The 22,757-nt window shown below is 48.8% G+C and overlaps 1 protein-coding gene across 1 annotated transcript; it reads left to right on the top strand.

Moving 5' to 3' along the window:
* The first annotated feature begins 5,739 nt into the window (after window positions 1-5,739).
* Window positions 5,740-21,633, top strand: MREG (melanoregulin). Its single transcript, XM_054380916.1, has 5 exons — window positions 5,740-5,831; window positions 10,107-10,266; window positions 19,124-19,214; window positions 20,958-21,121; window positions 21,499-21,633. The coding sequence occupies exons 1-5, from the start codon at window positions 5,740-5,742 to the stop codon at window positions 21,631-21,633; spliced, it is 642 nt and encodes a 213-aa protein (XP_054236891.1).
* Window positions 21,634-22,757: the final 1,124 nt, after the last annotated feature.

Raw genomic sequence — 22,757 nt, 5'->3', positions numbered from 1 at the left:
AACTCATAAAGACCTTCTAACTAATGGGATCTGTTTATCAAATGGAAAACAATTCCTCGTTTATTTTCTCCATACCTGTATTTTAAGCGCAGCCACTCTGAGCCCTGCAGGTTGGTGGGGTTTTTTTGTTTTTGTTTTTTTTTTTTTTTTTTTTTTTTGTTTGTTTTTACCTAGGCAGATTTATAGCTCATTTTGAGTTTTTTTTTTCTTTTCCCTAAGTGCCATTCACCCTCCTTCCACCCTCCTTCTCTGCAATGAAGTCAGTGTCCCCCTCACCTTCATCTTACACCACTCCTGTGCCAGCCTTTGCCCATAGGATCCTGCCCACAGGGCTCAGATACTGTCAGACAAACTGAGCTGCACCTTTCAGAGCATCTCCCAATTTCTGAGGCTCGAAGTACTGAAGCAATTCCAAAATGTCTTGCTCAGAGTGTTCAATTCTCCACCTTTTCTGTGGATAATCCCACATGTGGAAAACACTCCAGGTCACTTTCCACACCTACCTAGAGGAATTTGAGGAAAACCTCCATGTCTGGCCCACTGCATCCTCACTAGGGAATTTTATTTTGGTTGCTACTAGGTATGAATGGAAAGGGACACCCCTGAACCACATCTTGCTAAGCTCAAGGTGCCAAGAAGATGTGTGGTACCTGAGCAAGTTTGGGGTACTTGGGATACTCATACTTTTCTCATTCCCTTCCTTTCCTTGGACTGAACAGCTCTTACAAGCAGTTGCATAAGGGTAATGCTGCAGGACTCTCATAGATGAAGTGACTCCTGAATCTCCTTTCCCTGGGAAAGGGACCAGCCTTGTTTGGCCCTGTCTTTGAACAGAGACCTTAAAATTGCAGCAGTTCTGTAGCCTGCAACCACTGGCTTGCTGCTTGTCCTTCAGCAGCACCACTGCATCCTGCCCCTGTGAGGAAGACAAAGGACCTTCACATCTGGACAAAGCAGCGATGTGGCATGCAGCCCTGTTTGTAGGGATTTTGAATACTGGGCAATTCCCAAGAGGAACTGGGACCTGTAGGATCCCAGCGCACACATTGGCACCATCCTTAATGCTTGTAATGAGGTCCAAGGCATTATCCTGGGAGAATAAATCCAGACCCAGTATATTTATCAAGGAATGTGCTGTGCTCACACTGTTGCCAGTCCTGGTGATGTCTGGAGCTCTATTTCACCTGCCATTGCTCTGACTCCTCAACACGACCTGTTGAAAATGCTCAGGTCCATCCTACACAGCACTGGCTTGGTGGCACTGAACCCTGCAAGTGGGTTGCCTGAGGCATGGGGCTAAAGGAAGAGGAGGTAAATCACCCTGTTTTGGTGCTACATTTAATTTCCAAATTTAATTGTTTTAATTTCAGGTTTGGTTGACTGGACAGCTCTTTGCCATGCTGGAGGGAGGATGCCCAGAGGGTGGGCAGAAAGGGTGAGGAGTTGCTGCAGGGAGGGCCAATCTGCCCATCCTCAGGATACTGATCCAGAATGGGGCTGGTACCATCCTCCTACCTACCCAAGATCCTTTGAGTGTGGAAGACATGAGGCTTCAACCTTGAAAGTGTTCAAAACCGGGTTGGGCCTGGCCACAAGCAACCTAGTCTAGTAGGAGGTGTCCCTGCCCTTGGTAGGGCAGCCAACCCAAACCATTCTATGGTAAGTATTGCCCGGAGTCAAAAGAGTCCAACAGGCTCTTGCTCACTAGCAATAAAGAAATAGGTAGTAAATCTCTCCACCTTGGAGTCCCACTCCACCAAGTATGTAACGAGACCTCAATGCCCAAGGGAGAATGAGCAAAATAGTCAAGGCACACTGTGCCCTGGAGCATCTCTTCTGTCTCTGTCACCTGAGTTATTTACACTGCAAGAAGCTGGTGATATTTCTCTTACCTTGTGAAGGAAATTACTTAGTTTTAAGACCCCAGTAAGGCTTCAGCTCTCAAGAGACTTCCCTCTGTTTATTTGTTCTCTAATGGAAAAGGAACAAGATTTATTATCACAACAAGGAATAAAGGAACTGGAAAACACTTGGTATTTCTGCAAGGCTCTTCTTAAATCTAGAGGGCTCAGACTTTAAATTAATGAAGAGCATAATTCTCTTGGCTTACAAGCAGTGGAGCATGGGATAAAATCTCCTTGTAGGGAAGGGAGTTAGCCAGAAACCAAGGATGTCTCAGCTGATTGAGAGGCTCTGTGTGCTCTAACTCTTCCTTGAGGTCTCAGCTGGGGTTGGGGCCGTCCTTGCCCCTGGCATCTGCAATCCAGAAAAAATCAACACTCATGTAGAAAGAGAGCACAGATGAGAGAGGGACCCAGTGGATCAACCACTGAGGGAGAGGGGAAGGAGAGGGGAATCTCTGCAGCAGTGTTTATTTTGGGGAGCATGCATCCGTGCCCGTTAAGTGTCACGGCCAATTACCGGATCCTTTTAACAGCAGCCAGCACGTCGCCTGGCTGTTCTCATGATCAAGCACACAAAAGGCTGGAGAAAAATAAAGGCAGGCAGGGGCAAGCTCAAGGGCAGAAGAGGAAATCTGCAGAGGAGAGAGCCCTTGACTTTGAAATCCTGCCTCCGCCCTTAGCTCATCCTGCCATAAATCCTTGTGAATGACTGAAACACAGAGCATGGGGGAGCTGGAAGCCGTGGCTGAGAGCAAAGCTCCAGCACTGGGAGCTTCTGGAAACACTAAGCAACAAGTCCTCCTCTCATCATTTCACCTTTTAATTAAGGAAGATGGGAAGACTGATTGTGGGGCAGATGAATGAAGTGAAATTTAGAAATCACCTGATGTGGCAGTTTAGGCTGGGTGCCCCCTGCCACTGCTACATGAGATACACCTCTGGTGTCCTGGGTGCCCACCCAGAGGGGTGGACACAGGAAACGACGTATTTCTACCCATAAATCCTGCGCCCTATAAGGCCATCTGCAGAGTCATTCTCTTCCTCTTTCTTCCCTCTGCTCCCATGGGAGATGTCCTCTCTTATCGGGTAATGCCGGGGGAGTATCCTCAAGGCCTCTTAGGCCTGACTAGGCCTAATGCCAGGAGGAGAATGGAGGGGGGGCAGTCTCAGACCTGGCCAGCCTGAGACTTGCCTAGCAGTAGGAGGGGGGGGGAAGGAAGAGCCCTGAGGGGTTGGGTAGACCCTCAGGTGGGAGGAAGGGAGGACTGGGAAGCTTTTGGGAATCCTGTGAGGGGATTCTGTATGCTTTAGGATGTTCTTTTCCACTATGCTTTGTAGTTTGTAGTTTTCTGTAGCTTCACCAATTCGTTTTTCCATTTTAACTTTTTTCCACCACTCTCCAATCCGTTTGTGAGTGTCATTCTTTTGTCCCTTTCGGGGCAAGAGATGTTCTGGCTGGCCTCAAACCAGTACACCTGAGAATCCATGGCAGAGCATGCCGAGATCTCCCATTTCCCACACAGAGACTGGAGGTTCCTCTGCGCTTCCTGGCTCCTCTTACATCTTTATTTGCTGAGGAAAGCAGCACCAACAGCTTGTCCTTGTCTCCAATACCTTTGTAACTGTAGAGACATTCATCTCTCATTACCTGATAACCTTAAACAGACCCCAATGTCCCAACTCACCTTGTTGGCACTGCAGCCCACCCCTGCAGCCCTCTATGCCAAGTGGGTTCCCAAGGTAGCCCATGCAAAGGTACCAGATGGTGATTTTGGTGCTTGCAGGTGGAGCTGTTTCCCAACAGGATCTTGACAGTTCCATCAGCTTTGTGGTGCTGTTGGCTTTTGCTTTCAAAATTCACCACCATCCACAGCTTCCAATGCAGCAGCTTTGAGATGGGGCTGGAGCTGGGCAGGAGAAGAAGCCCACCAATGTTTTGACAGTGGAGTTTCTCTTCTGCTTACCAGAAATGATTATTTTTAGACACTTGGGAGCAAACAAAAGAGACACAGAGGACTTTTGGGCTCCAGGCTTTTTTTCTGGAGAGTGTCAAATCCTGGAAGACCAGGATTAGGCACTTTAGACAGTCCTGCAATAGCTGGGAAGCACCATGCACCTCTACCTGCAGCTTCAGCCCCTGTGTTTCAGGTGTCCAGAGGTTTTCCACTTCCAGTCTCCTCAGGTGGACACAGAATTGGAGCAGGGAGGTGAGTCCCTAGGAAAAGCTAGTACTGATGGTGCCTGGGTTTGTATGTGATGGTTGCGGTGCTGTGTGCTTTAGTTGACTCCTCCTAAATGTTCTCCAGCTGAATTCCCCTTTCTGACTCCAGTTGCTTCTGCACCCTGGCAGGAGTCTGAGAGCCTCCGTGCTTCATCCACCATGCGAAGTAACCAGCAGAGAAACCTCACCAGGGTTGGATTTGGGTGTTACAAAGTCCTCAAGTTAAGTAAATTCCTTTAGGGTGTTTTCAAGACTGTGACAAACTGGCTTGTGTCCTGTCTGGGACAAAACCTCACTTGCTGGGGCTCTAGGGTCTCCAGGGGACCATAAATTCACTGATGGTGACTGAACAAGCCCTGAAACTAAAAAGAGGGAGATAAATGTGAGTACAAATTTATTTTATTTCAATTTTCCTTGTGAAAAAGTGTGTGCTGGGCACAATGATAGAGTAGATTATATTACTATATCTGCTAGGATAAGCAAAAATTTCATTAGTGTCAGGAAGCTGCTGTGCTAAAATTAAATGACTATTTGGGACATGCATGGTCGACCACACTTAGACCAATTGCTTTGCAGCTTGGTTGATACTTGATGGTCTGTTCTGAAATGCCATCAAACTTATGGTGATTAAATGGGATCCAGGCCCATTTTAATTCAGTATTTAAGATTTCTTTTCTTCTTCCTTGGGGTCTAAGCTAGGCATGCAATGGGAATATTCCATATAAGAAAAGGAGAAAATAAAAGGAAAGGGAATGTCCTTTTAGGCTCTTCTCTCCTTACTCCAATAATCCCTGCACCAGGACATGGTTGAATCCCTCACCTCCTGCCCATTTCCCATTGCAGTGCCCAGGATCACAGCCCAGCAGGAACAAGCTTAGAAGTGTAATGGTGGGGAAGACTGGGAAGGGGGAATTTCTGTTGTCTGGCCATGCTGTGTTGGCCAGTGGAGGCCTGTTTCAGATGTGCATTCCCAGCCTCTGGCCCCCCTGCCGCATCTGAAACAGGCATTGAGGAGGGTGCAGGAAACTATAGGAGGATGCAGAAGGGTGTGGGAGTGGGCAGGGGTATGCAAGAAGGTGCAGGAGTATGCAGGGGTGTGCAGCGGGGTGCATGAGGATGTGGGAAGATGTGTGAAAGCACAAGAGGATGTGGGAGAGTGTAGGAGGGTATGAGAGAATGCAAGAGGGTGCAGGAGGGCTCAGGAGGATACAGCACACAATAGGCGGGAGCAGGAGGGCTCAGGGGGATGCAGCAGAGAGCGGGATGGTGCAGGAGGGCTGAGGAAGATGCAGCAGCGAGCAGGAGGATGTGGCAGAGAGCCGGAGGGCTCAGGAGGGTGCAGGAAAGTGCAGGTGGTCTCAGGAAGACGCAGGAAGGTGCAGGCGGGAGCAGAGGCTCTGTCACCGAGTGAACCCGCGCAGGGTCGCCGTGGCAGCGGCTGGCGGGCCAGGACGGCGGGGCGGTGGGGGAGGCGCCGCAGCCGGCAATGCCACGCTCCGGCGGCGGCGGCGCTGCGGGGCCGGGACCGGGGCCGGGCCTGGGGCTGGGGCGGGCTGATCTTGGGGCGGGCCGAGCCCATCCCGGGCCGCCCAGCGCAGCTCTCCAGCGGCGCTGATGGGGCTGGGGTCCTGGCTGCGATCGCTGGGCGATTGCTTCGGATGCTGCCGAGGGGAGGCGGCGCCGCCCGAGAAGGAGCCTTTGATCAGGTGAGACTCCCCCGGCCCCTTCCTTAACCCCCGGTCGCCTTGGAGGGATGGGGCTGAGCCCCTGCTCACCTTGCGCGGGTGAAGGGATGCTCCTGGTCCACAGCCACCTGTGTGCCCCTCATCGCCTTCACTCCGGCAGCGGCCGGGCGCTTTCCCGCAGGTTGGCTGGCGCAAGCCCAGCCCCGTTTCCCCCCAAACCCAGTCTCCAGTGCTTTAACTGGAACCTCCGCGGGGCCATCTCTGCGCTGCAAGAGCCGGAGAGGCTCGAACCGTGTTCTGCCGGCGGTAACAAGCTACCGGGTCGGCTCGGGGATTTCTGACACCGGGGATGCAGGGCGGGTTGCTGCCGGCCATGGCGGGGGTTGTGGCCGAGCTGCGGCAAGCAAACACAGAGCGGCATCCCTGCCGTGTTCCCATGCCCCCCTTGCCATAGGAACCGCCTAGCTTTTGTCTTTCCAGGGTGGGATTTCAATAGAGGCCGAGGCGATGAACAAAAAGGGGGTCTCTGCATCACTAGTCAGGGAGTCAGATCCCACGATCTGCACAGAGCTCAGCTCCTGGGTCGAGGATGTTGGCAAGGAGAGAACAAGGCACTGCTGGAACCAGCTTTATGTGAAAGCAGCGTGTCTACCGATGCTTGCAGAGCAGATCTTTCTCTCCCGCTGTCGGTCGTATCCGTCTTGTGAACGGAGCCGTGGGGTTGGGGGTGGAGGGTGTGTGTTTGTGTATGAAAATATGAAGCTCGGAGTCGTGGATAAGAGCTGGGAGCTGTGCAAGCATGTAAGGAGGTTTGGAGTGTTGCAAAACATCCGTGTATGGGGTTTGTGGCACCTCTTCTTCCTTCCTCGGCTGCCAGCCGGGGTCCTGGCTGCCTCGGATGTCTTCAGTGGGTACCCCAGCCCTGCGATAGTGCAGGGACCGTGCCTTCTCTGGGACATCGGTGGGGCATTTCAAGAAGAAGGGTGGGATGCTCCCAGTGTGGCCTACATAGGTATCAGATTGTAGCAGAGCCAGCCACAGGGTTTGAAATGTCCTGATTTCATGCTGTTAAAGGAGTTACCTAAATATTAACCAGATAATCCTGAGTATGGGGCCTTCTGCTCAGGAAATTGGCATTAGCCTAATGTGAGCCAAGCTCATGTGTGGAGAGGCTCCTTGCTGGCCAGGGCAGCTGTCCCTCACCGGGCACCTTTCTTTAGTAACATGCCTTCTGCTGGTGATCCAATTAATGCTGGCTGTAAGCAGGAAAGCCTGCATAAATGCTGGGCATTCAGAAGGCACCTGCTTGCACAACTGTGCCAGTGTAGTTGAGCTACCAGCCTAATCGCTGGCTTGTCCCTCTTCAGGAGGCATTAGGGTTTCATTTCAAAGGGGGGATCTTGCAGAAGCACACTTACCATACTTCCATTTTTATTGCAGTGCTGCTTCAAATGAATTGACTTGCTTGAGATTTCATATCTTTTAGCTGAGCTTCAGCTTTTGGAAGCTAGTGTTGCTACCAAAATGTTGACTTTATATGACTTTTTACCTTATTTTCCCCAAAAGGAATGGTTGCAGCCTCGTAAATCCAATGTGTCAAAGAGGAAAGCAGTGTGGAGGAGGTGATGTGTGTATAAATAGGTCCATGTATTACCTGAGCCTGTACAAGGATGGCTGTAACCCTTGACAAGGGCAGCGAGAGCAGCCAGCATTGCACATGGAGGTGGGGATGAGCTTGGGTGTAGGCACAGCACTAGTGTGGGGCTGGGAAAAGAAACCCTGGTCAAAGCACAGATGCTTCTGCAGCAGCACAGCATCCAGGTTGCCTGTCTGTCTCTCCATCCACGAAGGTGGGATCTGGCTTGGATGGTGAATCCTAGAGCTAGTTTAATCTGGGCTGAATGCAGAAACTTATCAATGAAGAATTAGCTCACCATTTCCTGCACAAAGCCCAGAATGTGAAATGGTCTGAGTCCCTTCTGGTCCCCTGGAGGCTCCTGTAAAATGAAAAGCAGGCTGCCATTCAGGTGTTCCATTTTTCCCTCCCAGTTTTTAATTTTAAATATTCCTTGGAAGTCCACCATGCTCTGGAGGTGCTCAGTGTTGGCATATCTCTCCATGTTTGCATGGGTTTGCAAGCTTCTGGGCATTGCCTGCATCGCTTACAGACTGCTGGCTGCTCCATGCCATGATCTGGAAAGAGATGCATTGAGAAGTGTTTTGCAAGCTGTGAGGGAGTGGCTTGTAAAAGTTAAGGCATGTTAATCTTATTGCAAATACTGTTTTTTTTCCAAATAAGTCAGATGTTAAGGGAACCAGTAAGTCACAGAGTGGGAAGAAGCCTCTGGAAGACAAGTTGGGACCAAACTCTCACTAATGAAACAGCTGGCTCCTGAATGATCCCTTCTAGGCTGGGATCCTGGCTGCTCCACCTTTGAAAGATGGTTTGAGTGAATCCATGCTGGCTCCAGTGTAGGATCTGCTGAGTTATGCCATCCACACCCTCCAAGTTATGTTTGTTTGTTTGTCTTTAATGAGAGATTGTAAGAGATTATCTTTTCCCTTATTACCTGTTGGTCAGGTTTTGGTTTGTTGAAAGTCTAATTAACCTTCCTGCAGGAATGCTGATGTGAATGTTTTGGTTTTTTCTTATTTTACTTGCGCTCCTCTTAGCATTTTTTTAATGGCTTGACATCATAGCTAAAGTGCCCACAGGGTTATCTGAGGTTTCCCTGGATGCTAAAGGAATGGGGTTTGGGTAGCAAATAGAATAAACAATGGGTTGCTCTAACAAGGAGTGACCAGCAATTGCAATAGGATGGCTGATGAGACTGTTGGGTAAGGCTGAAAATACTTCTCTGTTCGTGTGGTTCTGCTCAAGTGTCTGGCCATCTTGTTTACAAACATTATGAAAATCCTCTGCTAAGAGTTCTCCTGGCAGAATTGAATAACCCTATACAAAAAATACACATCCCAGTAGCAACATAAAGCCACAAACCATGAAAGAGTGTAGAGCAAAGCTACTTGCCTCAGCAGGGACAACCTTTCCAGAAGATGATGCTCTGCTTTGCTGACCGCTAAAGAAATCAAGCCTGGAATTCACAAGCAGGCTGAGGATGTTTCCATTCCCAAATAATGATGGGGCTAAATGTTCTTTCTGTGCTTTGGCACAGGTCCTTATGCAGCTCAGTGCATTATTGTCCCTCTCAAGTAGGAGGTGCTGCAGTCAGGGGCACCTGGGAAGATTGCCTGCTAGATATGGTAGGGTTTGGGCTGCTGGGGAGGGAAGAGAGCTGCAGGGTCACAGAAACATGGTCATGGATGTGGGACCCCTGGAAAGCATCCAGTTCATCCCCTGCTTGAGCAGGATCAGCTGGAGTGGGCTGGACCCTGTCCAGTCAGGTTTGGAGTGTCTTCAAGGATGGAAATTCCACAACCTCTCTTAGCAGCCTCTACTGGTGTTCACCCACCCTTCTGATGATTAAACAGAATTTCCTGTATTTCAGTGGGTGTTCTCTCATAGAGCATCACTGAGGAGGGTATGACTCCATCTTCTCTGCTCCCTCACATCAGGGAACCATCTCTTCCCCAGGCTAGCCAGTCCTAGCTCCTTCAGCAGAGGTGGCACATGTTTTGTCTGAAATAAAACTGCCCAGTGGCAGTGCCTTTGGTGAGAAGATGGGTAGAAACCGCTCCTTTGGTCAGGAGGCAATAGAGAGGTGTTCACAGGCCTCTCTTTGCCTGCTGCGCTGCTCACAAAGTCTCTGTGGGGACAGACCATGCTGCTGGGATCTTGGCACAGCTGCAGGGTTAGCTGGGCAGCGATAAAATACCCTCCAGAGCTGCTGGGATTTTTGAGTCTTAGTTAATTAGAACTGTTCCCATGTAAAGGTCAGAGAGGCTGGGAGGGCTTGTCCAGGGTTTAGGTTGAGAAGGTGTGATGGGAAGCAGGGCGGGGGGCTGCAGGAGCAATGAGGAGATGCCACCTTTCACCCTGGCAGATGGATGCTCACAGTTCCTCCATCCTAGCTGCTCATTAGACAGTGTCTTTAGTGAATTTGGGTGCCTGACAGTCTTTTGTAGCAGCACTGCCTGGTTTCAGCCATCGATCAGGATGTTTGCCAAGGTAAAACATTTTTGACAGTCTTCCTATTCCCCACTCTTCCTCTTCCTCCCCTCTTCCAGTCAGGCCATTGGGCTGCAAGAGGGAATGTCACAATGTCCCTTGGGAAGGTAAAAGGAGGCAGCATGATACTGCAGTAGCTAACGCTGTCTTGTCTCTCCTCCTCTCCGCAGTAACAACAACCCCTACGCCTCCTTTGGAGCCACGCTGGCGCGGGACGAGGAACAGAACCTGTGGAGCACCCCACATGACATGACCCACACGGAGGCGGACGATGATCGGGTGCTGTACAACATGATCGTGGTCAGGAACCAGCTGGACAAGGACTCGGAGGTGAGGCGGAGCTGTTCCTTCCGCTTGGTTTCACCACCGACCCAGGCTTAGTGCTCAGTGGTGCCTTTATTTAAGCACTCGTTAAGCTGCTGCAAGGGCCTCAAAGTCCCCCAGTGTGGCTCCTGTAGACATCAGGTCTTCCCATCTGCTCTCTTGTCCTCCATATCTACTCTGTCACCTTTCATCCTGTATCTGGTGTGGATGCATCTGTTTCATCTCATCCCTTGGGGATGACTCCGGCAGCTGAGCCAGGAGAGCCACCCTGAGCTGGAGTGCACCGTGCCTTGCAAGCACTTCTACCACCACCACCCACAAACATGTAGTGGTAGCACTAGGACCCTCAGCTCGATTTCCTAGCTTCACTGGCTGCTTTTTTTTGGTCTGGATTGGTGTTTCTGTGATGGGACTGGCATTTGCCCTGCCTGTAGTGGTGTTTGCCCAGCAATGGCAGCTGTGCCTGCAGCTGAGCTGCCGCTCCAGTGGCGTGTCAAGTTAGATACTCCTCTGATGGGTTATGTGGCAATTACTGAGGAGCAGAGAGCTGGCACAGCTCTCAGGGCATGAGGGGAAAGTCATCACTGTTACATAAAGGCTGTTCTGCAGCCCCGGTTTCCTTCAGCGCAGAGGAGATTTCAGCAGCCTGATTAGGAGCAGGCTGTAGCAAACAGTGACACACTGTTTTTGCCTCTCTGATTGCTTTTAAGACTTCAAAATGTTTGCAGGAAAGCCTTCAGGCTTCACATTTAGTTTCACCCTGATCCTGCTGCAGGGCTGTAACTCTTCCTGCAGTGATATTCCCCTTTACCCAACAGCTAGCTTATCTTTCCCAAGAAGTCCAGAGGTATGGCTGAGAGCAAGATTACAATCTTTAAAACCTCAAATGAGGTAATGCAATTCTTGTATACTGTTGGCCAGAGTCCCCATGTAATATTTTGGGACATTTTTGGTGAGGATTGGATTAATTGTGGTGTTTAACATAGATGGGTATGTAACAATGCATGTATAAGTGCAGGTATCCTTTTCCCTCCCCACCGCTGCTTTCTCTACTTTGTCATTGCTTGTCTTAGGGAGCTTCAACCAGCTCAAAACTGGCTGAAGGAATAAAGGACAAGCCTGTTTAGGAGGCTTCAGCAGTCCTGGGTTGTTGTAGAGCTGGGTGTATTTCAGGGCAGCACTGATTTCAGCCTGCAACCATGTGAGCGGCCTTTTAGCTCAGTGTAGGGCTCATTATGAGGCAGGCCTCATAAAGGCTGTTATTAGTTATAAAACAGTATCATAAGTGGATAGGCTGCTAAAAAGACATTTCCCTGGGCAAAGGAAAGTTGTGTCAGCCTTGCTCGGCTTGCAGAGGAGAGGATCAGTTATGGGTGAGCAGGAAAGCCAAACTCAGCATACCTATTTCTCCTAAATCCCATGCTTTTGCCCTGTTTGCAGCATATCTGGAGGGGTTTTAGATGGTCTGAGCAGCCGCTGTGCCTGCAAGTGAGAAAGGAAAGTACAAAGAGCATGAGACTTCCTCTCCACAACAAGTACAAGTACACATACCCTGTTTTTTTGTGCAATGCAATTAATAAAAAGCACAAGGAGTACACCATCAGGCTGACTTTGAAGAAAGCCAACACATGCTACACTTGATTTGAATTATGGCACAGTGCCCTTTGCAGCTAGTGATGGCCAACCTGTCTGTGGGCTCTCTTTTTTTAGGGAAACTGAGGCATGATGTATAAGCCTGGTAAGCTGCTGCAGTTTCCAGCTGCACCTTTTTCTGGATAGCAGGGCATGGAGGGACTTGGCTGGCAAAGCCAATATTCCTGCATTCAGCCCTGGGTGCTGAGATCTCTCCTTACTCCAGTGAGCATTTCAAAACCAGGCCATATTGTGCTGCCCTCCCTTCCTTATGAGACTGAGAGAGAGAAAAAATAAAGTTTAATGGCGAAACAGCACTGAGCTGCAAAAGCCATAATCTGCTTTGGGAGCTGCTCTGCTCCCAAAGTCCCTGGGGAGAGCATGGGGATGTTGCAGGACAGGGAACTGACGAGCAGTTTCATGTTTGTGCAGTACACAAGCATTACAAAACCACAAGTTCTTTTTTTTTCTCTTAGTTAAAATCAGACTGAAAGGACAACTACTCCCTGTATTTCTGCTCCTTAACAAAGGCATTTCAGTGTTCTGTGTACTTACTCTATGCTTTGCCATTTCCCACCTTTATCTTAGCAGTCTCCTGCTACAGGAGACTTTAGAAGGATGCCAAAGAGCAGGTTGTGCTATATCATGTGTGCTTTATCTGTATGGCACCACCTCAGCTTCAAACCAATATTGTGTTCTTCTTAATCTGCCCAAGCCACTTCTGCTTTCCTGGGAATTTTCTCTTCTTTTAAAATGGTTGTTCACATAGTGACAAAGTGCTGTGAGCTAGGATGGGAGAAGCGGTGGGCCAGGATGCAGTGGTGACATCAGCACAGAGCTGGAGGTCAGTGGGTGTAATCCAGGATGGCTCTTTCCAGGCCAGGACACCTCTGCATTGTGGATTGCTGTAAATGAATAAACTAAACTGTGTGTGTGAAGGGCCAGGCACTCCAACACCAAGTGCACCCTGAAGCTCAGTCAAGTTTCTCTGTGTTAGATCTTTTGTCATGGGGCTGCCAGCAACTCACAACTTTGGTGTCCTCCTTCAGGGCCAGTTCCTCACTCCTGCCATGGGGCTGGACCAATACCCAATCTATGCAGAGCTGTTTCTTCTCCCTGCCTCTTCCCAATGGCCCTGCTCCAGGAAATGTGGCAGCTCCAGGCCAAACTCAATGTGACCTTAGCTTGGTAAGGATCCTTAGTAAGGATTGCATGGCTGCTCCACCCTGCTTCTTACTGAACTAGGGCAGCATGCTCTTCAAAGCAAGCACCATGATATCCTGGGTAGGGTTTCAACACCCACTTGTTCGATGCTATGCACTGGGAGTGACAGCTCATGGGGCCATGGACTGAGGTGGAGCCTGCTGGAGCACCTAACTGTTGCCAGATCCACTGTGCAATAGGCAGATGGGGCAGGGTTTGCTGGGGCCTCCTAAAATCACACAAACTGAGGTGGAGCCTGCTGGAGCACCTAACTGTTGCCTAACCCACTGTGCAATAGGTAGATGAGGGAGGGTTTGCTGGGACCTCCTAAAATCACATGGACTGAGGTGGAGCCTGCTGGGGGACCTAACTGTTGCCAAACCCACTGTGCAGCAGGCAGATGAGGGAGGGTTTGCTGAAGCCTCCTAAAATCACATGGACTGAGGAAGCTGCCACTTGGCATTTCTCTCTGCTTGAGACCAATGAGTGCAATTTGCCTGGATGCACATTCAGAAGAAAAGTGTGGCTGAGGGTGTGTACTGAGAAAACCAGAAAAGCTGTTGCTGAAGGGCTGGCTTAAGGGGCTAGTAAAAGTGATGCAGCCTGTGGAGATCAAAGCTGTCAGCAAAGCTTTTGAAGGTTGGTGGTCAACATTTCAAATACTGAGAAAGCATTTGTTTGCAGCTGCTGCTCTGCGGTGTCATTGAACTTGTAGCATAAAGTAAAAATCTGTAGGTGAAATGGGGACCTCTAGGAAAACAGGATGTTATTTGATGCTGCCTAGGTACAGTCCAAACCACTGTTCCAGCATGTACCCTGCTAGTGCAGAGAAATGTGTTTTATGGGGAAGGGGGATGACTGTGCCTCCACTGCCAACAGCAAGAGCTGGGCTTCTTTGGCTTATGTGCATGGTGTGGCAGATGCCCATCTCCATGAGAACCAGTTTGTGGTGGCCCTGGGGCCTCTGTGTCCTCTGATGGGGTGCATGGAGTTACCCAGCAGTGGCAGAAAGCCTGAGCTGTTGCACTAATACTGGCTTTAGAGAAGGAGCCAGGTTTAGGGCAGCTATGCTGTGGGGCTCTGAACAGGAACTAACAGGAAGTTTTTTTATGACAAAGTTTTTTTTTTTAATGAACACTGTTCTTATGGCTTATTGTAAATGCAGTGTTTCCTTCTCTTTTTGGCTTATTCCCTTGGGGGAGGTTGGATCATAAACCCCACTAGCAAAGACAATTCCTCAACCTGCATCTCTGCTGGAGGCCTGGCTAGCAGAGCTACATAGGCATGATCCTCTCAGCAAACCCATTAAGGAGCTGACAAGACCTATTTTTCTGCTTCCTCCCTTCGCTCCTACAGGATTATTCTTTTTTTAACAGGTTCCAGAGAAGGTCAGTGTTGTGACATGCTGTTGCTGGGGCATAGAGAGGTGACAGGATTTGCCCAGGGTTGGGAATGCTGGTCAGGGAACCCAGAACTGACCCTCTTAATGGTTGCATGCCTCTCTTAAAACCAAATCCAATTTAAACTTGTTCTAAGCTGAGATGTGGGTTGGTGGTTCAATAGATGAGCAAGGATCTAGAGTTTGTATTTACTCAATTACTTCCAGTGGAGCTAGTTGCAGAGGCAGAGTGGGAACATCCCTGGATGTGGCACGGTACTCACCTGGACTGGTATTTTGCAGTACGTGCCTGACAACTCTGTTTTGACTGAATTTCCAAAATCATTCTCGACCAGAAGGGTGACACCAATTGCTTTCAAAAGAATAAAGGAGAAGGCTTTGGAAAAGGATTGCTTTGGCAGCATAAGGAAACCTACTTACTAAACAGGGCATTTCCATATGAGCAGGGGTGAAAAGTTGGGCAGTGCTTGCCTGTTCTCTTGGCACTTTTTATCCTGCAGCTCTCAGTTATATACCAACCTGGCTTACATTTCATGCCCAGTGTTTCCTCACTTCCATCCAGCATTTACAGATTTAGTACATCACACTGCAGAGTCTGGAGAGGTTTTCTGGGTAAATGTTTGAAGGGCTGAGTGCTCAGAGGAGGGAGGCATTGGGGTTTCCCAACTGCTCCCAGGATAGTCTTGACTTGTGCACAAACGGTTTTCCCACTGGTGTGTGTTTTCCCCTGCTATGTAGGTTTAAAAGTGCAAAACTGGTTGCAAAAACACAGGGCCAGGAACTGCAACCTGCTTTGGTTTCCTGTGGTTAGTTCAGATTCTGGCAAAAGGGTATTTTTCTTAAAGCATTGACTTTGAATGCATTGCTGGGGTGTCCCATACCCATAGGAACACCAAGGGGGTAATTGCCCAGTACTGTGTGCAAGAAGCCTCCTCACCACTCCAGGTGCAGGAAACAGGACAGGGAACAGAGGTACACGAGAAATGCAATGTGAAGCCAAGTTTGGGGAGAGAGCTGCATGTCCAGTGGCTGTTTACAGGCTCAGGCACCTCACTGCAAGCAGGTCTGGTAGGGAGCCAGCCTAGGATGAGGCACTGAGGGCAGCCTAGCATGAGGCACTGAGGGCAGCCTGCTCCAGGGCTGCCCCAGAACCCGTGTGCTCTGTCCTGCATCTTGCCAGTGCCCTGGAATGCTGCAGCCATCCCTGTCCCAGCTGAGGGAGAGGGGATTTGGCATGGAGCCCTGGCTGCTTGCCCTGGGGCTGCCTAGCAGTGGGTGCTGAGTAGCCTCAGCCTCGTGATGCTGCTCAGCCCTGACCAAACACTCCCTCCACATGGTCATGTCTTGGTGACTCATGGGATGTGCATGGGGAACACCCTCCCCAAAGTCTCTGATGTCCATTCCTATGTGCCAGCAGGACAAGCTTTGCTGTTCCTTTGCTGTGTAGTTAAAGGGAGATGGTTTATACATTAATTTTAGGGGTGGAAAGATGCTCTTAACTTCATTTCCTTATTAAAGCAGCACAGAGGACAGCCATCTGCTCACAGCATTTAGGATGTCTCTGCTATAAGGAATCACCTGGGACAACTCAGTTGGGCTGATGGAGAGCAGGGCATGAGTTCCTCCAAGAGCTCAGCCTGCTGCTGAGGCCAACTTCATTCTGATAATCTCTGCTGTCTCCAGTTGCTTTTCAATGACTTGCACCATGTACAGCGTACTACTCCCAGCTTTCTTTACAGAAACATATACAGATCCAGCTCTGTGCTCAGGCAAAAGAAATCCCACCAAAACAAGAGGTGCACCCCTAGGTACAACTGTTAAGCATATTTTTCTGTACCAAAGCTGCTTCCTTGCATACTCCCCAAATTCTTCACCAACAGAATACTGTTAGAGGTCCCCTGGGACCGTATTCGCTTCCATAATGCAGCTCAGTAACTGTGATGTACAAGAAAGCTGTAACCTAGATTCCCTTCAAACAAAAATAGACAAGGGAAAACCATGCTGCTCTTAATCCAGAGAAAATCAGAGAACAGCTTCCCTGCATGTTTAGCTTAGTGAGGAGTCTGGCTCACTACCACAGGAGTAAATCCCTGCAGCCCTGAAAGCTGCTGCCTGGTGCCAACAGACCACATTTTGGGAAGAGGAGCATCTTTTCCACCTCCTCCCCCAGCTAAGTCAGCAGTGTGAAGCAGGTCTGGAATCACAGTGGCTGTGTCCATCGATCGATGGTCTGCTGTAAAGCACTTGTTTATCTCTGCAGGAGGGCAGAGACACAGCTTATTTCCCCACCACATGTCTATGCTAATTTGCTCATTTCTGCTTACACCATGAGGTCATGAGTGGGCTGAGATATTTCTGAGCACCCCTGCTTGCAGTGACTGAGGTGTTGTGCAGGCTTTTAGTCTCTTTTTAAAAACTTTCAAGTTTGCAATGAACTTGCAGTAAGTTTTAATACAATAAACCCCCTCCTTTCTTTTTCACTGAGAGGATGTCAGTTCCTATCTATGAGCTGGTGTCATGAGAGAGGGCTGTAGAGGCGTTTTGATAGGAGGCTGCTCTCCTGTGCAAGCAGTAAAGCTGTTCTCAAGTACCACTGTGGTCAAGAGAGACGTGCCTCTGATCAGCAAAACTAGCTTGTTGTGAGCACCAACACAAAGCTAAAAACAAAGGTGATTGATTTTGGTCTCTGAGAGGACAAGTGGTGCAGACCAGAGTGCAGACAGAGTGGTGTTTCTTCCCCTGCTCTCCTGACCTGAGTTCACCAGTGTCTTAACCCACTAGCTGCTTCTTCCTAAGCATAATCTCCAAGGGCTTCCTGCAGCTGTCACTGGACTAGAAAACAGGCTCATTATTTAATTCTCTGCAGTTGTGGTGTGTCAGCCAGGTTCAGGGAAAAAACACTGAGAAATCTCCAGCTCTTTATTGAATCAAGTCAAGTCTGAAGGGACCAGGTATCAGACAAACTGGCATTTCTAACACAGAACCTGCCTTTGTGGGTATTGTTTAACCTCTTTGAACTCACTTCGTCACATAGGAAAATCCCAGGGAGACAGAATAGATTAAAACTCATTTATTCTACAAGAGTAATCTGGTGCTGAGAAATTAGATTCATTAAGGTCATTAGTGCAGCAAAATTATCTGAGTGATGGTATGTGGAAGCTCTGTGAATGCTTCTGTAAATGCATCCTTTGCAGTTTGTGCAGTGATTAAACTCAGCTGGGGAAAGTTGCTCCTGTTTTCTTGCAGAATGCACACATTTCCCCAGGAATTCTCACCTGTACAGATGTGCTTAATTGTGCTGCTGTGACTTTAATGAATAACCTGAAAACCTTCCCTTGCAGACAGTGTCCCATTATAAAGCTTGAGGTCAAGTGCAGGCGTTTAAGCTATGTAGTTAAGTGAGGCATTAATGGCAGCAACTGGCAGCCACTAATAGTTACTATGTCAAATGACTCCAGCTCAGCTCTCAACCTTCCATGTGCATCCCACTTCTCTGCTCTGTAAAGTAGGGCATGCTACTCTTCAGAAAAGTTGATTCTTCTTGTTTTCTAGTGCTTTTGAAAGTCTGCCTACTCCAGTTAAATTCCAAACAGAGGGCTGAGTAATTTGGAGAAGCCATTGTGTGTGTGACCCTATTGAGAGCAGTGACTATTTTTCTGGCCTTTGGTTTCCAGTGGGCTGTCATCAGCTGTAAGAAAATGTGTCATGCCAGGTTAACTGTAAGGAAATGAAAAGAAGGTGTTGCAATAGTTTGTAGAAAGTAATCATTAATATGTGGTTGTGGTTTCTCAAACTGTAAAGGCTAGATAAAGCATTGTCACAACCTCAGGTTTTGATACTAGCTGGGGTGTCAAGGTTTGATGGACCAAGGGGTATTGGATCAAAGACGCTGAAGTCTCTCAGATGAGCCACTTGTAGAAGTTCATATTGTTCTGTCATCTAGGACAGCACTACTACCTTGAAGGAGGTTGTAGTGAGGTGGTTTTCAGTCTCTTCTTCCTAATAGCAAGTGATAGGATGAGAGGAAATAACCTCAAGTTGCACTAGGGGAGGTGTAGGTTGGATAATACAAGAACCTTCTTCACTGAAAGGGATATCAGACACTAGAAAAGGCTCCCCAGGGAGGTGACTGAACCACCATCCCTGGAGGTGTTTAATAGACACATAGATGCTAAGGGACATGGTTTAGCACCAGACTTGGTAGAGTTAGATGGTGGTTGGACTTGAGGATATTAAAGGTCTTTTCCAACTGTAATGATTCGGTGATTCTGTAATTTCCAGCACAGCACTGGAATTACATTCTCTGCTTATGACTGAGGAAACTACTTTGGTCATCAGCAATGCCTAAACTAAATTCTGTAATCTCATTTCAAGGTAACTGAAAGCCAGTTTTGTATATGCAGAGAAGATACAGAGGTACTGTACCAAATGTCAAGCTAAAATGTTCTATGGTGGTTAGTGTAATTTCTTCAAAGGGCAACAGCAGTTTGGCCATTGACCTTTACACCTCAGTCCCAACATCAACAGTCCAACTCTGGCTCTGTTTCTAAAAACTGAAATTCCTAGAAAAGCAGCAGAAACCTCCCTATGTGCAAATGACTGAGTGTCTCTTCTCCCTGTGCTTTGCAGGAATGGCAGAAGCTCAACTATGATATTTATACCTTACGGCAGACCCGAAAAGAAGTGAGAAGCAGGTGGAAACACATTTTGGAAGATTTAGGTAAGCCAGAGAACAGAAAGATATCATTTGTGTTGTGCTGAATGAGAGGTCCCTCAGTGGCTGAGGATGGGAACAGCTTCACAAAATCACACTGATAGAGAGAGGAAAATACAACAAGGTTGCTGAGCAGTGCCCTCAGGAAGCCCCCATGGCAGCTGAGAGCTTCTGGGAGGCTTCCCAGGGCTCACACATGGCTGGGAGGAGATGGGGCCACCGTGTCTGTAGGCACATCGCAAAGCCCACAGACCGTGACCAGCAGGAAAGCCTCTCAAGCCCATTCATGCACACACATCCATTTCAAGCTTCCTTGTGCAAACTTGGCAGGAATACCTGGGAGTTCAGCCTGGGTTTTTCTAAATGAGATAAGCAGGGAGAAATGAATATTCCTTTCAGATTTGAATGCAGATACATTTGTTTTCTTTCCTTAGCCCATGCCAGCTGATCAGAGCTAAATCACCCACTCTGTTTGCTTCTAAGTGAACCTGAAATATTCTTTCACCAAATGAAATTGCTCAACAGTGGCCCTCCTACTCCTGCTGTTTCCTAGCCTGTAAACAGTGAACTGCACCCTCTGGGCCTGTGTGCTCAGCTGCTGCTCCTCTAGAGAAGGCAGTGGTGGGTGTGCCCTGCTTTTCCCCATGGCACTGCACACAGCATGTGACACCAGGGCCAAGGAGATGTGTGGTACCAGCACGTCAGCTTGGTGACTTGCACGGTGCTCTGGAGGTGGTTGGCAGCTAACAGGAGGAGGATGTGCGAGTTGAGTGCACTTGTTGGGCCATTCAAGGATATTCTCACTGGGAGCAAAAGAGATGAGTATCTCAACTGCTCCTGCCCTACCTGCCCTTCTGGCATCTGGACGGGAGGAACATTATAAATTCATAACTCAGTATCAGCATTCATCTTCACCCGGGTGCTCCAGCAGCCTGTGCAAACCAAACGCAGGAGAGAGCACTTGGCATCTTTACATCTGCTACTGCACGTTGACAAATGCTCTCCCACATCTCCCTCATGTCTGCAGTGGCTCTGGAGCTATTTTGCAAAGGGTGGGGGAGCTCAAGGCTGGGGATCATTTGGCCTGAGCAAAGCTTGATGGGCAACCAGATATGAAGCTTGCTATCTTTTCTTATCTAGACCTGTGCTTTAATCATAAGACCACCACTTTCTCCGTATGTGTTTTCAGGTGAGATGTGTCACCTCCAGCTCCCTGGACCTGAACAGAGTTAATGTAGCCATTACACATGAAGATCCCTGCATTCACTCTCCTCCCTCTTTCCTTCCCTGGACACCCTTCCCATAAGAGATGCTGACTGCTGCAGGAACCCATGCAGCCATTATTACCACTGTTTTTTTATCACTGTCACCTCCTAACAACATATAGGTGTAGTCACTGGGCTGCTCAGGGAGCCCCACTAGCCCTGAAAGCTCTGGCAGCATCAGGAGCATGCAGGAGTTGAGTCACCACCCTGAGTGGTGACTCATACACCTTCTCTGTAAAACTAGTGCTGTACTAGAAACTTGCTAAGAATGGATTTATGTTTTTTTTATCTCCACCAGCAAGCTCATACCTGCCCCAAGTGCAGACATGGGGCATGTCTCAGAGAAACACTAGTTTGTCTGAGCAAGTAGGGAGCACAGCAGCCCAAAATGGAGAGGGAATAAGGAACCTTGCAAGAGCTGGAGGTTTCAGAGACGATCCTGCCCACCTGTCTGACTCATTTCTGTAACACATGTCCCTCCCAGGTTTCCAGAAGGAAGCAGACTCTCTCTTGTCAGTGACCAAACTCAGCATCATTAGTGACTCTCAGAACATGAGCAAAGCCCGGGACATCCTGTTAAGGTTGTCTGAGGAGACAAACATCTTCCCAACCAGCTGGGAGCTTTCTGAGCGCTACCTCTTTGTGCTGGTGAGTAGTTTTGAGCATGCCTTCCTCCCCACTGCCCTGTTGCTGCAAGTGAGCTCACATGACAGGGAGCAGAGGTGAACTGCACCAGAGGACACTCACATGGTGGTTTCCTGGGCATCCCTGTGAGATGTTACACTTGTAACCTGGCTCTTCAGCTTCCTTGGAAAGGTCAGTGCTGTAGCACCACAAACTTGCCACCTCTCCACCAAGTTCCTTTAAGCCTGTGTAACTAAGTACTCTTGCAGTCTGTTAATGAAATGGGAAAAGGTTAGACCTAATGCTTGACTTAACCTGAGAGCTGCCATGGAGGGAACACCCTTTCTGGGAAGCTGCCCAAAGCAGCCTGTAGTGACTGTAAACCACTGTTGCTTTGGCAGGACCGGCTCATAGCTCTGGATGCTGCAGATGAGTTCTTCAAGATGGCCAGCACAGTGTATCCGAAGAGACCCAGCGGGGAAAGAGCGGACGATAGCCAGAAGGCCCCACAGCATATCTCTGTTGTGGTGCCCTGAAGAAAGTGCCTTGCTGGTGCAAGATGGACTTCAGGTTTCCCTTCTTCCAGGACAAGGCTCCTCTGCTAAGGGGTTTGCACAAGTAGTGCTGCTCCTTGTTTTCTTGCAGAGAAGTGAGTGGGCCAGCTGAAGCAGCGCGAGGAGGTCAGCGAACCATGCCCCACAAGGAGGGCACTGGAAGGTGGATGCTGGCCCGGAGGCGCTCCCAAGCAGAAGGGAGCAAGAACTGCTGTAGCATAGCCCAGGTGGTAGACCTCTAGCTGAGTAGTGTGTGCAATAGGCATGTGGCGAACCCAACATCAAGGCGTTCCTACCAGTAGCTGCAAAAGTTGAGATGTCCCTAGCTGCAAGCACTGTGAAGAGATCTGCGTTTCCACCTTCTGCTGGTATCTGCCGCTGCCCCCTCCCTCCACCCAACTAGCTAGAAGGACCAGCAAGGGAGGAAAAATACCTCAGTTGTCTACAACTCCCTGATGTTTCTCTGTGCACTGGTCCTCTTCCTCATCGCTTGCCCCCGGCAGCCCTGCTGGGCAGCTCCTGGGGAATCCTGCATAGAGGCCAGAACACTGCGTAGCTGGGAGGGGAGCAAAGCCTTTGCACATTTAGGTGCTGTGTTCTCTGCTAGTAGTGGTCTGGAGGGGTTTGTGTCAAGGAGTGCTCAGCCTGACATCTTAAATGGAGGTAGGTTTTAGGAAGGTGCCAAGGTCAGAACTGCTGAGAATTTGGCTCCTGTGATACCCTCAGATTGGTTGCCCAACATGTTAATTAATTTCTGGAAGTTTTGGTCTCAGCTGCATAAAGAAACTCCACTATAAAGCTGCATGTACTGTCAATAAGTGCTGTCCCTGCTGTTAATGAGGATTTTTAATGAACATCCTTTATATCTTGGGGTTGTGTCTGATAATGAGCAATAATTTTAAAACACTGGATTTAATAATTTAAAAACAAGTGGAAATTCTTCACTGGTTAACCCACATGCTGCTAACTGGCCAGTTGAAAATGCTGGTTACACAGGACCTCCCAAAACAGCAAACCAGAGCTTTTATTTGTTTATACCTACAGTGTTTGAAAGATATATATATATATTTATGAATTGTTTCTGTTTATCAGTCTTCCTGGGAAAC

The sequence above is a fragment of the Indicator indicator genome, chromosome 5 (assembly GCF_027791375.1).
Source record: "Indicator indicator isolate 239-I01 chromosome 5, UM_Iind_1.1, whole genome shotgun sequence".
In the NCBI taxonomy this organism is placed as follows: domain Eukaryota; kingdom Metazoa; phylum Chordata; class Aves; order Piciformes; family Indicatoridae; genus Indicator; species Indicator indicator.
This window is presented reverse-complemented; position numbering and strand designations above follow the sequence as displayed.

What these genes read in the sequence shown, in the direction of transcription:
- MREG (XM_054380916.1), top strand. Translation starts at nt 5,740, where the DNA reads ATGGGGCTGGGGTCCTGGCTGCGATCGCTGGGCGATTGCTTCGGATGC. An exon ending in GAGAAGGAGCCTTTGATCAG is followed by an intron (nt 5,832 to 10,106) that starts GTGAGACTCCCC and finishes TCCTCTCCGCAG; the next exon opens with TAACAACAACCCCTACGCCT. An exon ending in ACACATTTTGGAAGATTTAG is followed by an intron (nt 19,215 to 20,957) that starts GTAAGCCAGAGA and finishes TGTCCCTCCCAG; the next exon opens with GTTTCCAGAAGGAAGCAGAC.